The sequence below is a fragment of the Lepus europaeus genome, chromosome 1, assembly GCF_033115175.1.
Source record: "Lepus europaeus isolate LE1 chromosome 1, mLepTim1.pri, whole genome shotgun sequence".
NCBI classification, from domain to species: Eukaryota; Metazoa; Chordata; class Mammalia; order Lagomorpha; family Leporidae; genus Lepus; species Lepus europaeus.
In genome coordinates, this window is record NC_084827.1 from 25233415 (window position 1) to 25247652 (window position 14238).

Genomic DNA, 14238 nt, shown 5'->3' on the forward strand with positions numbered 1-14238 from the left:
TCCTAATTTTTAGAAAAATGATATGCATTTGAATAAACAATATATAAACTATAATTACTATCAGTATAATATTTACATATGAAGTGTACATGGCAAATGTTAAAAATTATTAAATCTTCTTGTGACCCTTGAATATTTTTATAATTTTCTGTATTTTTAAAATTTTTAAAAAATAGGCATAGTTTTAAAAGTATTTAAAACATTTATTTATTTATTTATTTGAAAGGTAAGGAGAGGGAGAAGCACAGAGATATATTTCTTCCTTCTGCTAGTTCACTATACAAATATCCACAATGGCTGGGGCTGGGCCAGGCTGGAGTCAGGAGCTTGAAACTTGATCTGGTCTCCCAAATGAGTGTCAAAGACCTATGGATTTGGGTCATCTGCTGCCTTCCCAGCAACATTAGTAGGTAGCTGGATCCGAAATGGAGCAGCTTGGACTCATACCAGCACTCATATGGGATATTGGCATTGCAGGTGGTAGCTTAACCTGCTTTGCCACAATGCCAGCCTCTGTTTGGAACATTTTAAAATAAAATAATAATAATAATAGAGATAGGGTTTTGGTAGTTATAGTAACCATATCAGAGAAAGAAGCCTTAATTCCTTTCATGAGACATTAAAACTTTATCATTTTGACAATATAATGATGAATTATCTCCATGTAAAAGAAAGGATTTACGTGGCTATTATTAATGATTAATTAAGTAAATGTCTGAGGCCAGTGCTGTGGTGCAGGGGGTTAACTTCCTGGTCTAAAGCACTGGCATCCCATGTGTCATTATCTTCCTCAGTAAGTTGAAATGTTCGGCATTCTTAAAGTGTTTCAAAGCCTCTCTTATAGCATGGTGAACTATCATGTGAAATGGAGCCATCGCCTAAAGTTTTCTCTAGCTCTGAGTCACTTAAACTGATATTTGCCATCTTCTGCTACAATGTCCATCTTCTGAGACCCAACAACAGTCTGGACTCAGTATTTGTGTACCTTTTTGGCCATGTCTTTCATTTATTCAATACTATCTGTACTATATTTTTTAGAACTTACTCAAGACTTTTACCATATGGACCCAATGCTCTTGAATTTCTTGTACTGATTCAAGACTTTCTTCTCCCTCCTTTCATATTTCTTGTATCATTTCAGTAGAGACCTGGGAGAAGGGAGGTAGCTGCTTGTGTAGGAGGCTTTGCCTTGATAGGAATTTTGTGTGCCATATTTTACAAGATACTGTGATTAAACTAGAGGAACTTTGGTTGTAAAGGAAGTGACATCAAATGGTCTGAAGTTTAAGAAATGGAAGTGTTTACATCTGCGGAAGAGAAGTGGGATGTAACAGCTATATTCAGATACTCAAAGAAATGTTATATAGTCAGAAAAAAATTAACTCTGTTGCCTCCCACACAATTACTAAGACTACAGTAGGCAAATAGAACCTGTCCAAACTGCTGGGAGGTTAAACAAGGGGCTGGATTTAATTTCTAAGAGTATTTGTGACCCCGTGCTTCAGATAGTGTGGATAAGATTGTTACATTTGAAATGTGGGCTAAAAAATAATTTTCTTCCCAAAATTGTTTATAAGAACTGAATGGAACACATGTTAAAATGCATATATCTGAGCTCAAAAAGTTTTATTCACTTAAGTTTGGAGTAAAATGTAGCAATCCATATTTTATGATACAGGTTAATTTTGAGAATATGATATGATGTTCTTTATATAGGGTGAATCTAATAAAAGTTTTTGACATTTTATGTTTTGTCTTCTGTATTGATAGCAATCAATACCTAAACATGTCAGAAACATTATAACAATTGAGCAAAGGTAAATATAGGGGCCAGAGACGGGGCATAGGGGGTTAAGCTGCTGCATGTGACACTGGCAACCCATATGAGCACCGGTTTGTGTCCTGGCTGCTCCACTTCCGATCCAGTTCCCTACTAATATGCCTGAGACAGCAGCAGATATGGCCCAAGTCCTTGGGCCCCTGCATCCATATGGGAGACCTAGATGAAGCTCCTGGTTCTTGGCTTTGGCCTGGCCCAGCCAGCTGCTATAGATGTTTGAGGAGTGAACCAGTGGATAGATCTCTTTTTGTCTGTCTGTCTGTCTCTCTTTCTGTAACTCTGCCTTTAAAATAAATAAATGTTTCTTTTTTAAAAAGAGAGTAAATGTAATTATATGTTTACTGCTTTAATGTAGGACTTTGTGAAGAAATGGAAAATGGTACATAATTGAAGGAAGGAAACAAAGTCAACAGTTCTATACAAAACTGTATCATTTGGGGTACACAAGGAAGGAGACAGCAAGGTAGAGTTAGACATGAAAGACAAGGGGTGAGGTAGCAGGTCTTCAGATTGGAAATATGTTTAAAACCTGTAGACCCTGAGAGAGGAAAGGAAAAAAGAATGGGGTCTGGCGAATCTCAAACTAATACAGCCTGATGAAATCTAAGCCATCTCATCAATCAGCACTTATGTGATTGATCACAGAAAACTATTTTGGGGCAGACACAAGGCAGGCCCTGATTCCCTCCTGGTTTGCTGTAATTGATTGAGAGCTTTGTGGGCAGAGTGTGGCCTTTGTTCTAACACTGCAGCAGATCCAAAGTATTGGAATTGTCAACTACAAGTACTCCTTGTGGCAGGTCCTCTCTTGAAGGGGAATCTGAGTACTACATGTTTATGGCTACCACAAAACCCAAGCCATATTTTTTTTTCAGTGCTGGTGAGTGTACATGTTGACTGGATGGCATAATTTGATGCTATCTGAACAGATTTCTTTTTGCTCATCTGCTTGACTTTATTTTTACTGCTTGCTTCATGTCTTTTAGCTTCTGTTTCATCCTATCTTGTCTCCACATATCAGGTATAGAGTATGGATGATTCTATCAATGTATATTGTTTGAAATGGTACAAAAATAAACTGTGATGGTAAAAATGCTCTGTAAAGATTTGGGATTTTTGAAACTCAAGAGTCTTTCATGTTATTCCTTTAGTGTGGAAGCAAAAAGAACTTAAACGCATTAACCAGTCTTTCATTGGAGCTGAAAGGAAAGCTGCTTTATGTGAACTGCTGGAAAAAGAGACCCAGTTAATTGCTTCCATTGGGAGACATAGATACGATGCTTCTATGACGAGCCAGGAAGCAGCAATACAAGCTTTTTTGGATAAGGTCAGTGAAATAAATACTATTTAAATATGAATGTGTCCTTAGTTTAAAAAGGTGGAACAATCATTAATCATAAGAATTTCCATGAATTTTGTTGCACATTTTGACAAACATTTCTTTAAATTCTCTTTCTTATTTTTTCATGTGAATACAATATGCTTTAGATTTTAACTGCAGCCTAGAATACAGATTGACAACTAACATAATTTGACATGTTCTTCACTAAAGAGATTTGACCATGAAGGAAAAGATGGAAACATTTTCGTGTGACTCAGTTCATTTTAGATTTAGGCTAGCAAAATAAATTAATTAGTTGCACCCTGATAGAAGTATGGAGTGTTAAAGTCACAAAATGTCCTGATGGTAAGCAACCTGGGGAAGTTAGCTGGAGACTAGTGTGTTTGCTTCGGCTTACTGCATCATAACCTGGCAGGAAATTTCTGCACAAAAGGATACATGATTATTGAAGACCACAAAAACAGGCAATTAAGGTAAAAAATAAAGTAATTACCCTTTTGTGGTCAACATGCCTATTTGATATTGAATAGCCTGTTTCCATAGTGACCAATTTCCTTTTATAAACCTGATCTTTCCAAGCAATTAGTAGTCAATCCAGCCATAAGAAGAAGAGGAATACAGTTCTTCAAGATATTAGCCAATATTGTTTCTTCTTTTTCTTCTTTTTAAAAGATTTCTTTTAATTTATTTGAAAGGCAGAGTTACAGGGAGGCAGGAGAGAGAGAGATTGGTTGAGAGAGAGAGAGAGATTGAGAGAGAGAAGTCTTTCATCTGCTGGTACACTCCCTAAGTGGCCACAGTGGCTGAAGCTGAGCTGATCTGAAGCCAGGAGCTAGGAGTTTCTTCCAGGTCTCCCACACACGTTCAGGGGCTCAAGGATTTTGGCCATATTCTACTGTTTTCTCAGGCCATAGCTCTCTCTGGATCAGAAGTGGAGCATCCAGGACTCAAACCAGTGCATGTATGGGATGCCACAACTGCAGACTGCTTTACCTGCCACTCTTCAGTGCTAGCCCCAGCCAGTATTGTTTCTAATCCATGATGATTATTAATTAACAACTGTTTATTTTTAATTTTCTAAATGCCTTTCTCCTAATTTGAATATTCTCCTAGTTGATGTATGTTTACTGGTGGTGTTAACGGCTACCTGTATCCTGTAACTCTTTACAGTTCCAGAGCTAGACTCTTTTAGGAGTTTCCAAATCATGTGTCCAATTGCCTACTGTCATTGCTCTACAAATATCTTAAAGAGTACACATTGACATGGATACCCTAAGTCTTCTCACCTTCCCTTGCCCCACTCACTCACAAGCTGATCCTATCCTGCAGCATACACGCAATCTATCTCTATGGATGCTTCCCCATCAACTATTTGCTTTAGACTGTATGTTATTTTTGATTTCCCCATCTACCAACAAACTATTCTATTACTGCTTTTTTTTTTTGGACTGGCAGAGTTAGTGACAGAGAGAGAGAGAGACAGAGAGAAAGGTTCACCCTGCGAGTGGCCACTGTGCCAATCCGAAGCCAGGAGCCAGGTGCTTCCTCCTAGTCTCCCATGCGGGTGCAGGGCCCAAGGGCTTGGGCCATCCTCCACTGCTCTCCTGGGCCACAGCAGAGAGCTGGACTGGAAGAGGAGCAACTGGGACAGAATCTGGTGCCCCAACTGGGACTAGAACCCAGGGTGTCAGCGCCACAGGCGGAGGATTAACCTAGTGAGCCGCGGTGCTGGCCTGTTCTATTACTGTTTACAGCTCCTTGAATCTTTACTGGAAATAGCTCTGCTATTGTGCCTTTGTGCCCTTGCATAGGGTTATTTAGGCAAAGACCAGCTAACGTGAGGCCTGTTGGAATGCCTTGTGATTTTCCTGGAGCATGAAAGGATGTGACTTCTGGGGAACTGCTTTGGGACAATTCCTCTCTGTCTCGCCTGGCATCCTCTTTGCCTTGCCTTGGCTTGTGTGTGTGTGAACTTGACACTGATTTAATTGAATCTGATTTTCCTTCTCATCTGGATTACTTTATATTTCCAAATTAGGTTATTGCTTATAGAGTCACTTAATTCACTTCTCTCACATCCATAAACAAAATTCTGATCCTTTTTTTTCCCTGTTGCCCTCAGAGAACAAGTATTTTTGTGATGTTGCCTCTGCACACCAAGCACATGACACTGTTGTCGCACTGTCATCTCTCAGTGCACATTCATACCCACACTTCACCAGCCATGATCAATTATCTGCTTGTGCCCAGAAATACTGTGTACCCTTGATGCTTTTGCAACTGATTTTCCCTCTACATGGAATCTTCTCTCCTTCCTTTCTCACCCTTTCAAACAAGCATAGATGGCTTCTTCCAGAAAGGAACTGATGTTCTGTCGTTAGCCTGTATTATACGCCCTCATTAGACTCTATCTCAACTCTGTCTTTGTTTTTAGTGGTCAACCCTTATTATATCTGTTTGAATGTCTGAATAATTCCTAGATTCTGAATTTCTTATGACTGAAGCTGACTTTTGTCTGCACCTCCTATTTTAGCACATTGCTTTTGACAGAATATCAATGAATGCTTGTGAAGGAAGGTACAGAAATAGAAGTGGTATAATTTTATATTCCAATTATCATCAATAAATTATATAATCTAGATACTATCATTTTAGATTATTGGATATCTTAACTCTAGGAAAGATGGGTCTACTTTATAGAAGCCATAACATTCATATTTCCCCAGTGTTATATTTCAAATTAAACATATTCTCTTAGCAAGTTGCTTTGTCTTGCTTCCAGCTTTGTCACTGGGAACAGTTACTTATATATCTGATTGTTAATGACATCAGATAGGATAGCCTTTTTCCAGAGTAACACACATGTTTGAAGGAACTGGGGAGACGATGGGGGGAACTTCTCTTTATTTGTGGCTTGACCTTCTGTAGATTTCTAACTTGTGCTGTCATTGCCACTTTCTGTTTCATGTAAGCTATTTTAAATTTAATCATTGCAAATACTTATATAATGTTTATTTTTTTTAAGCTCAGAACACCTCCCCGCCTAGTGCTGCTTGTCTAGCAATGTCTGTAAGCTTTTTTCCTCCTAAACTCTTATGGAGACAGCTCCTAAGTAGATCAAACCCCAACATATAAAAGTAACCCAAAAGTCTACTCTTGATTGTTACCCTTTCTCATGAAGTATTAGCACCCTCAGTGGACTTTATGTGAATCTTGCTCAAAGAAGGTTAGATAAAGAAATCTTGTTCACAAGAATTCCAGTGAGGAAGTTTTTGTTTTCATTGTTTGGAAAATACTTTGGTAAGTTGGTGGAGGTAGAACAGAGATGCAGAAGGATCTTGTGTACAGAAAGAGTTGTTCTGTGCTAGGAAGATGGTTTTTGGGTATTGCTTGTATTAATGTTTTACATTGCTATAATAAAATTCCTAAGGCTGGGTAACTTATAAGAAATAGGTTTGTTTAATTCATAATTTTGATGGCTGAAAGTCCAAAATTGCATGGGTGAGCAGTTTGGCCTCTAGGTAAAGTCCTATGGCAGATGACATCATAAAGGGAAACACATGCAAGAGTGGTAACATGGTAAATCAGAAGCCAGGAGAACTGAAGGCCAGTCTTTCCCTTTTATAAGAAATAATCTGAGTCCCATGAGAACCGTATAAATTTCTTCACATGGCAGTGTCCTTAATGATCCAATCACCTCCCCCCTGGGCTCTTCCACCTAAAAGTCTCACCAGCTCTTAGCATCACTAGACCAAGGCTAGTGATCCTGAGCATTTTTTCATGTGACTGTTGGCCATTTATATTTTGATCTTTGAAAAATGTGTGCTCGTGTCCTTAGCCCGTTTCTTATCTAGATTATTCTTTTGTTATTGTTGAGTTTCTTGAACTCATTATAGATTCTGGATATTGATCCTTTATCATTTACATAGTCTGCAAATATTTTCTCCCATTGTGTCTGTTGCCTCTTCACTTCGCTGAGTGTTTCCTTTGCGGTGCAGAAGCTTCTCAAAGCTTGATGTAATCCCATTTGTCTATTTTTGTTTTCATTGCTTGGGCTTCTAGAGTCTTTTACAAGAAGTCTTTTGCAATATCAACATCTTAGAGAGTTTCCCTGACATTTTCCTATAGTCATTTGATGGTACTGGGTTGTAGATTTATATCCCTATCCATTGTGAGTTGGTTTTTTGTATAATGTATGTGTAGATCCAATTTTCCCATCACCATTTGTTGAAGAGATTGTCCTTTCTTCAGGGATTGAGTTTAGCTGCTTTGTCAAAGTTTAGTTAGTTGTAGCTCCATGGATTAATTTCTGGGCTATCTATTCTGTTCCGTTAGTCAACATGTGTATTTTTGCGCAGGTACCAAACTGTTTTGTTTGTAACTACTCTGTAGTGTGTTTTAAAATTTGATATTGTGATGCTTCTGGCTTTGTTTTTGTTATTTAAGATTGTTTTAGCTATTTGGGATATCCTATGTTTCCATATGAATTTTAGCATTTTTTTCTTAATCTGAGAAGAATATCATTGGTATTTTGATAGGAATCAATTTAATCTGAAAATTGCTTTGAGTAGTATGAACATTTGATGATACTAATTCTTCTAATCAATGAAATAGAAATTTTTCCATTTTTTGTGTTTTCTTTTATTTCCTTCTTTTGTAATTTTCATTGTAGAGGTCTTTCACATCATTGATTAAATTTATTGCAAGGTATTTAAGCTTTTTTGGTAACTATTGTGAATGATATTGATCTTATAAGTTCTATCTCAGCCATGGCATTGTCTGTCTATAAATGGTTATTTTTTGTGTGTTGATTTTATATCCTGCAACTTTACCAAACTCTCTTATGAGTTCCAATAGTCTCTTAGTGGAGTCTTTTGGCTCCCCTGTATATAGGATCATGTCATCTACACACTGTGATAATTTGACTTCCTCCATCCAATTTGTATCCATTTGATTTCTTTGTCTTAGTTTGTGGCTCCGGCTAAAACTTGCAGTACTATATTGAACAGCAGTTATAAAGTGGGTATCCTTGTCTAGTTGGAAATACTTCCAGGTTTTCTCCACTCAATATGATGTTGTTTTATGGTTGCCATATTGCTTTCATTGTTTTGAGGAATATTCTTGTATACTGAATTTTCTTAATATTTTATTATTAAAGGATGTTGTATTTTATCAATCGAGTTCTCTGTGTCTATTGAGATAAGCATATGTACTTTATTCTTCAATGTGATGTATCACATTTATTGATTTGCATATATTGAACCATCCTGGCATGCCATGGGTGAATCCCACTTGGTCCTGGTGAATGATCTTTCTGATATGTTGGATTTGATTAGCTAATATTTTGTTGAGATTTTTGCATTCATGTTCATCAGGAATATCAGTCTATAGTTCTTTTTCTTTGTTGTATCTTTTCTGGTTTTGGAATTAAGGTGATGCTTCCCCTGAAGGAGTTTGGGAGGATCCCCCTCCATTTCAATTGTTTTTAATAATTTGAGAAGAATTTGAATTAGTTCTTTAAAAGACTGGTAGAAATCAGCAGTGAAGCCATCCGGCCCTAGCTTTTCTTTGCTGGGAGAGTCTTTATTACTGATTCAATCTCTGTCTCAGTTTTTGGTCTAATTAGAGTTCTGAGATATTAATGACTTGTTTTTAGCTGATTGTATATGTTGAGAAATCTACCCATTGCTTCTAGATTTTCTAATTTGTTGGCATATATCTGTTTGTTGTAATTCTTGATTGTTTTTTTATTTGTGTGGTATCCATTGTAACATCTCCCTTTTCATCTTTGGTTTTATTAATTTGTATATTCTCCCTTTTTTTAGTTAGTTGGGCCAATAGTGTATCAATTTTGTTTATTTTTTCAAAGAACAGCTCTTCATTCCACTGATCTTTTGTAATGTTTTGGTTTCAATTTTGTTTATTTTCTCTCTAATTTTTATTATTTCTTTCCTCCTATTAATTTTGGGTTGCTTTATTCTTATTTTTCCAGGTTCTTGAGATGCATTGTTGGATCATTTATTTGATGTTTTTCAAATTTCTTGATGTAGGTGCTAATTGCTATAAATTTCCTCTTAACACTGCTTTTGCTGTATCCCATAACTTTTGGTATGTGTTTTGTCATTTTCATTCATTTCTAGGATTTTTTTTTATTTCTTTGACCCACTGTTCATTCAGGAGCTGTTGTTCAGTATCCACGTGTTTGCATGTTTTCTAGAATTTCTTAAGTTGTTAATTTCCAGCTTCATTCTACTGTAGTCAGAAAAGACAATGGTATGATTTCACTGTTTTGGAATTTGTTGACACTTGCTTTATGGCCTAGCATATTCAGTATCCTAGAGAAAGTTCCATTCACTGATGAAAAGAATGTGTATTCTGCAGCTGTGGGATGAAATGTCCTGTAGATATCAATCAGGTTCATTTGAAAGGTCCATGATGTTGATTAGATCTATTATTTGTTAATATTTTTTTGTTTAGTTGAGCTGTCCATTGATGAAAGTGTTGGAGTCCCTCATTGTTTTTGTGTTGAGTCTAGGTCTTCTTAGATCCATTAATATTTCTTTTAAATAGCCAGGTGCCCTGTCACTGGGTGCATATATTTTACCACAGTCACTTCTTACTGTTGAATTGATCATTTAATCATTACATAATGCCCTTCTTTGTCTCTTTTAATATTTTTGTGTTAAAGTCTACTTGTCTGCTATTAGGAAGGCTACTCTTGCTCTTTTTTCTTTCTGTTAGCATGGAATATCTTTTTCTATCCTTTAACTTTCAGTCTGTTTCTTTTTTGGTGAGGTGTGTTTCTTGTAGCCAGCAAGTGTATGGGTCTTATTTTTTTAAATCTGTTCAGACAGTCTGTATCTTCTAATTGCAGAATTTAAGCCACTTACATTCAAAGTTATTATTGATAAGTAACAGCTTGGTCCTTCCATTTTTCAAAAAATATTCCTATTTGGTTTGTATTTCTTTTTTCCTCTTACTATGAGATTTTCTACCTTCACATTTTTTCATGATGATGACTATCTTTTTATGTTTCTGTGTGTAGCACATCCTTAAGTATCATTTGTAAGGCTGGATGAGTAGTGACAAATTCTTTCAATTTGGAAGGTCTTTATTTCACCTCTCTTTATAAATGAGAGATTTGCATATACAGTATTCTGGATTGGCAGTTTTTTTCCTTTGGGGAAAAACTATGTTTCCATTGTCTCCTAGCCTATGGAATTCTGATGAGAAATCTGGTGTCAGTCTAATTGGAGATCCTTTGAATGTAATCTGGCATTTCTCTTGTGCACATTTTAGAATCTTTCTTTTACTGTTGAAAGCTCGAGTATAATGTGTCATGGTGAGGATCTTTGCTGATAATTTCTATTGTGAGTTCTATGTGCTTCCTATACTTAGATGTCCCTATCTTGTCCATAGTAGGGGAATTTTTTGCTATTGTTTTACTAAATTGGTCTTCTAATCTATCCTGTCTTTCCACACCTTCAGGAACTCCTATTACATGTATATTAGATCATTTGATTGTATCTCATAAATCCTGAGCACTATTTTAGATTTTTCTAATTTTTTTTTCTTTTTTGTCTACTGAGATATTTCAAAAGATTTGTCTTGTAGCTCAGTTATTACTTGTTCTACCTCACTGAATTTTGTTATTAGTACTTTCCACTGTATTTTTATTTGACATATTGAATTATTAATTTCTAATATTTCAGTTTGATTTTTCTTCAGTATCTCTATTTCTTGGCAAACATTTTCATCCATGTTGTGTATAGATTTCTGTAACTTGTGTATTTGCTTCTCTGTTGTTTTGAGTGCTCTTAGAATCATTCTTTTGATGTCCTTTTCAGGTATTCCTTCAATCTCTTCATATTCACTTTCTAATATTAAAGTCTTGTTGTGTTCCTTTTGGGGAATCATATTGTCTTCCATGTTCATGTTTCTTGTATCTCTACATTTATTTTTAGGAATTTGTGAAAACACTTGTTGATTTTTTCCTGTGATGGCTTTTATTTTTGAACTATGCTTCTGTGGCTTAATGTAATATCTGCTTCTTTAGTGGATATCCAGTGGTATGTCCTGGTTGGGGCTAGGGAGAGTGTTCAGTGCTGAAGGGTGGGGCAAGAGTCTAGAGTCACACCCCAGTTGGGCAGAGTTGATCTCTTTCATTAGTATGGGGGAGGGTATGATCACTTTGGCTGGCATGATCATGGCCTCACCTCTTCTTTGCCTAGGGACCAATACCCACAGTGGCTACACACCCCACCCACACAGGTGCACAGATCACACAAAGTATCCTCATGGTCCTCAGTGTTGGCACAGAACCCTCTGCAATGGCCCATCCCAGTTAAACTCTGAGTCTCTGAAGCCAGATATGGCAACTGCCTAGAGACCCTACCGTACCCCAAGGCCTGTAGTGCAGTCATAGAAGTCCCAGTGACACAGAGCTCAGGGCTGTTGCAATCACAGAGAGCAGGTGCTCCATTGTCAGCCCAGTGAGTCTTCCTTGTCCATGGAGAGAACAAAGACTTTTCCCAAGCTAGCTGCCTGTCAATTTTTCTTCCTGGAAACTAGAAGTCCAGGCATCTGTGGTATAGCAAGGAGTTAGGAGCACTTTGCAAAACTAAATGTGCCCCTTGCTCCCTGCCAACCCTTCAAGCCAGACTCAACATCAGTGGGGACGACAAATGTATCCCTCTGAAAAAATCCCCAGTTGTGTGTGTTCTCATCAGCTTCTACTTGCCTTATTAACATGGCTCTGCCTTCCTGCTGGTTATCAGGTGAACTTGTTGGGGGGTAGGGAGATAGCAATGTGCTCTCCCTTCATGGGGTTAGCTGGGCACTGTGCTGCCTATTAGCACTCTAGGCCAGACTCAAAATCACTGGGATCTGCAAGGTTCTCCCTCAAGAAATATCACCAGTGGCACTGGCTATCGCAGACTCTCCTCACCTTGCTTCAAGTAGATGGCATCCCCCCAGAAGCCGTGGCTGTGGAGTTGCCAGTGGTGTCCAGGCTCACTGCTGTATGTTTGTTCTATCCACAGCCTTCCACGGTGTTTCTCTTCTTTCTTAGATCTTCCACTGCAAACTTGTCAACAACTCCCCCAGTGTCTGCACTTTCTCAGCTTTCCTTTCTTCCTGGGGTCAGAAATCAGCATTTATTTTCCCTATTCAGCCATCCTGGATCCATCAGAAAAAAGCATATTATAATTAATCCCTGAAATTAGAGTGTTTTCTGATGTCAAAGCAAACAACCAGAGCCATGATGCAAGCTATAAGTTCTTTTTTTTTTTTTTTTAAATTTTTTTGCCAGGCAAAGTTAGACAGTGAGAGAGAGAGAGAGAGAGACAGAGAGAGAGTTATAGACAGTGAGAGAGAGACAGAGAGAGAGAGGTCTTCCTTCCGTTGGTTCACTCCCCTAATGGCTGCCATGGCTGGCGCTGCGCCGATCCGAAGCCAGGAGCTGGGTACTTCCTCCTGGTCTCCCATGCGGGTGCAGGGACCCAAGCACTTGGGCCATCCTCCGCTGCCTCCTTGGGCCACAGCAGAGAGCTGGACTAGAAGAGGAGCTACCAGGACTAGTACCTGGCGTTCCAACTGGGACTAGAACCCGGGTTGCTGGCGCCACAGGCGGAGGATTAGCCTAGTGAGCCACAGTGCCGGCTGCAAATTATAAGTTCTAAATTGATCACTATAACGTTGACAGGGACCCAAGCACTGGGGCCATTCTCTGCTACCCTCCCAGTCACATTAGCAGGGAGCTGAATCAGAAGAGGAGCAACTGTGTCCATATGGGATGCCAGTTCTGTAGGTGGCGGCTTAATTTACTACACCACAACACTGGCCCCAAAATAGATATTTAAAGAGAAATAATTACTTTCCTATAATTTGGAAACAACTTTGTAGAATAAAATTTTATGTTTTGGCTTTAGCTTAATTTCATTCATTTTAAATACTATATAGCTTATTGAACAGGTATTTTGTTTATTTAAATGTTTAAAAGTTATTTAAAGAGCATCACAGGGAGAGGGTAGGAACACACACACACACACACACAAAGAGAGAGAGAGATAGAAAATGGAGATAAATAGAGAGAGTCTTTCATCCATTTGTTCACTCCCCAGGTGACTACAATAGCCAGGGCTGGGCCAGGCTGAAGTCAGGATCCAGGGAAACCATCCATATCTCCCACATGTGTGGCAGGGCCCCAAGCATTTGGGCCACCATTAGCTTCCTTTTCAGGAACGTTAGTGGGAAGCTGGAGTGGAAGCAAAGCAACTGGGACTGGAATTGTCTTTCTAATATTAGATGCAGTGGTCACAAATCCTGGCTTAATCTGCTGTGCCACAATGCTGGCCCCCAATACTTTATTTTTTGTTTTATTCTGAATTTATCTGAATAATTAATATGATTTTAAATTAGTCCAGTTAAGGAACTGAACTAATAAGTCATAATCGATTTTATGCTAAGTTCTTACTCTTAATAAAAGGTCTAATAAAAACTGACTCCAAAGATTTTTTGAATTATTAAATAATTTGTAATTTTAACACTTCAGGAAGTGACTTCCACAGATTATGACATGTTTAAAACTTGTAGAGATGTCAGAATCAGCCCTTAAGGCTTTCGGATCTGGCTAAAAGGCCTATGAGAGTTTCGCAAGCATGGAAAGCCAAGACACTGTGGCAAAAATGACCTGAATGAAAGATCTCTGTGAGTGAGATCCCAGAGGAAAGAATGGGCCATCAAAGAAGGAGGTACCTTTCTCTGAAGGGAGGAAGGAACTTGCACTTTGACTATGGCCTTGTCTAAATAAGACCAGAGTTGGTGAACTCAAGAGGCTTACATTGCCTTGGCAGCTCACGACGAGAGCCTCGGGTGATTACTGACACCATAAATAAAAGAGTGTCAATTGTTAAATCAGCAGCGGGAGTCACTGTGCACCTACTCCCCATGTAGGATCTCTGTCCTTAATGTGTTGTACTATGAGAATTAATGGTAAAACTACTACTTGAACAGTACTTTATACTTTGTGTGGCTATGTGGGTGCAGTCTGTTGAAA

At 38.2% G+C, this 14238-nt stretch overlaps 1 protein-coding gene across 1 annotated transcript in view; it reads left to right on the plus strand.

Annotated features, from left to right (window-relative positions):
* IQUB (IQ motif and ubiquitin domain containing) overlaps nt 1-14238 on the plus strand; it is a 101410-nt gene that overhangs the window by 43877 nt on the left and 43295 nt on the right. Inside the window, exon 7 of the mRNA XM_062195287.1 lies at nt 2992-3167. Coding sequence (XP_062051271.1) covers nt 2992-3167 — 176 coding nt within the window. The remainder of the gene's footprint in view (nt 1-2991; nt 3168-14238) is intronic.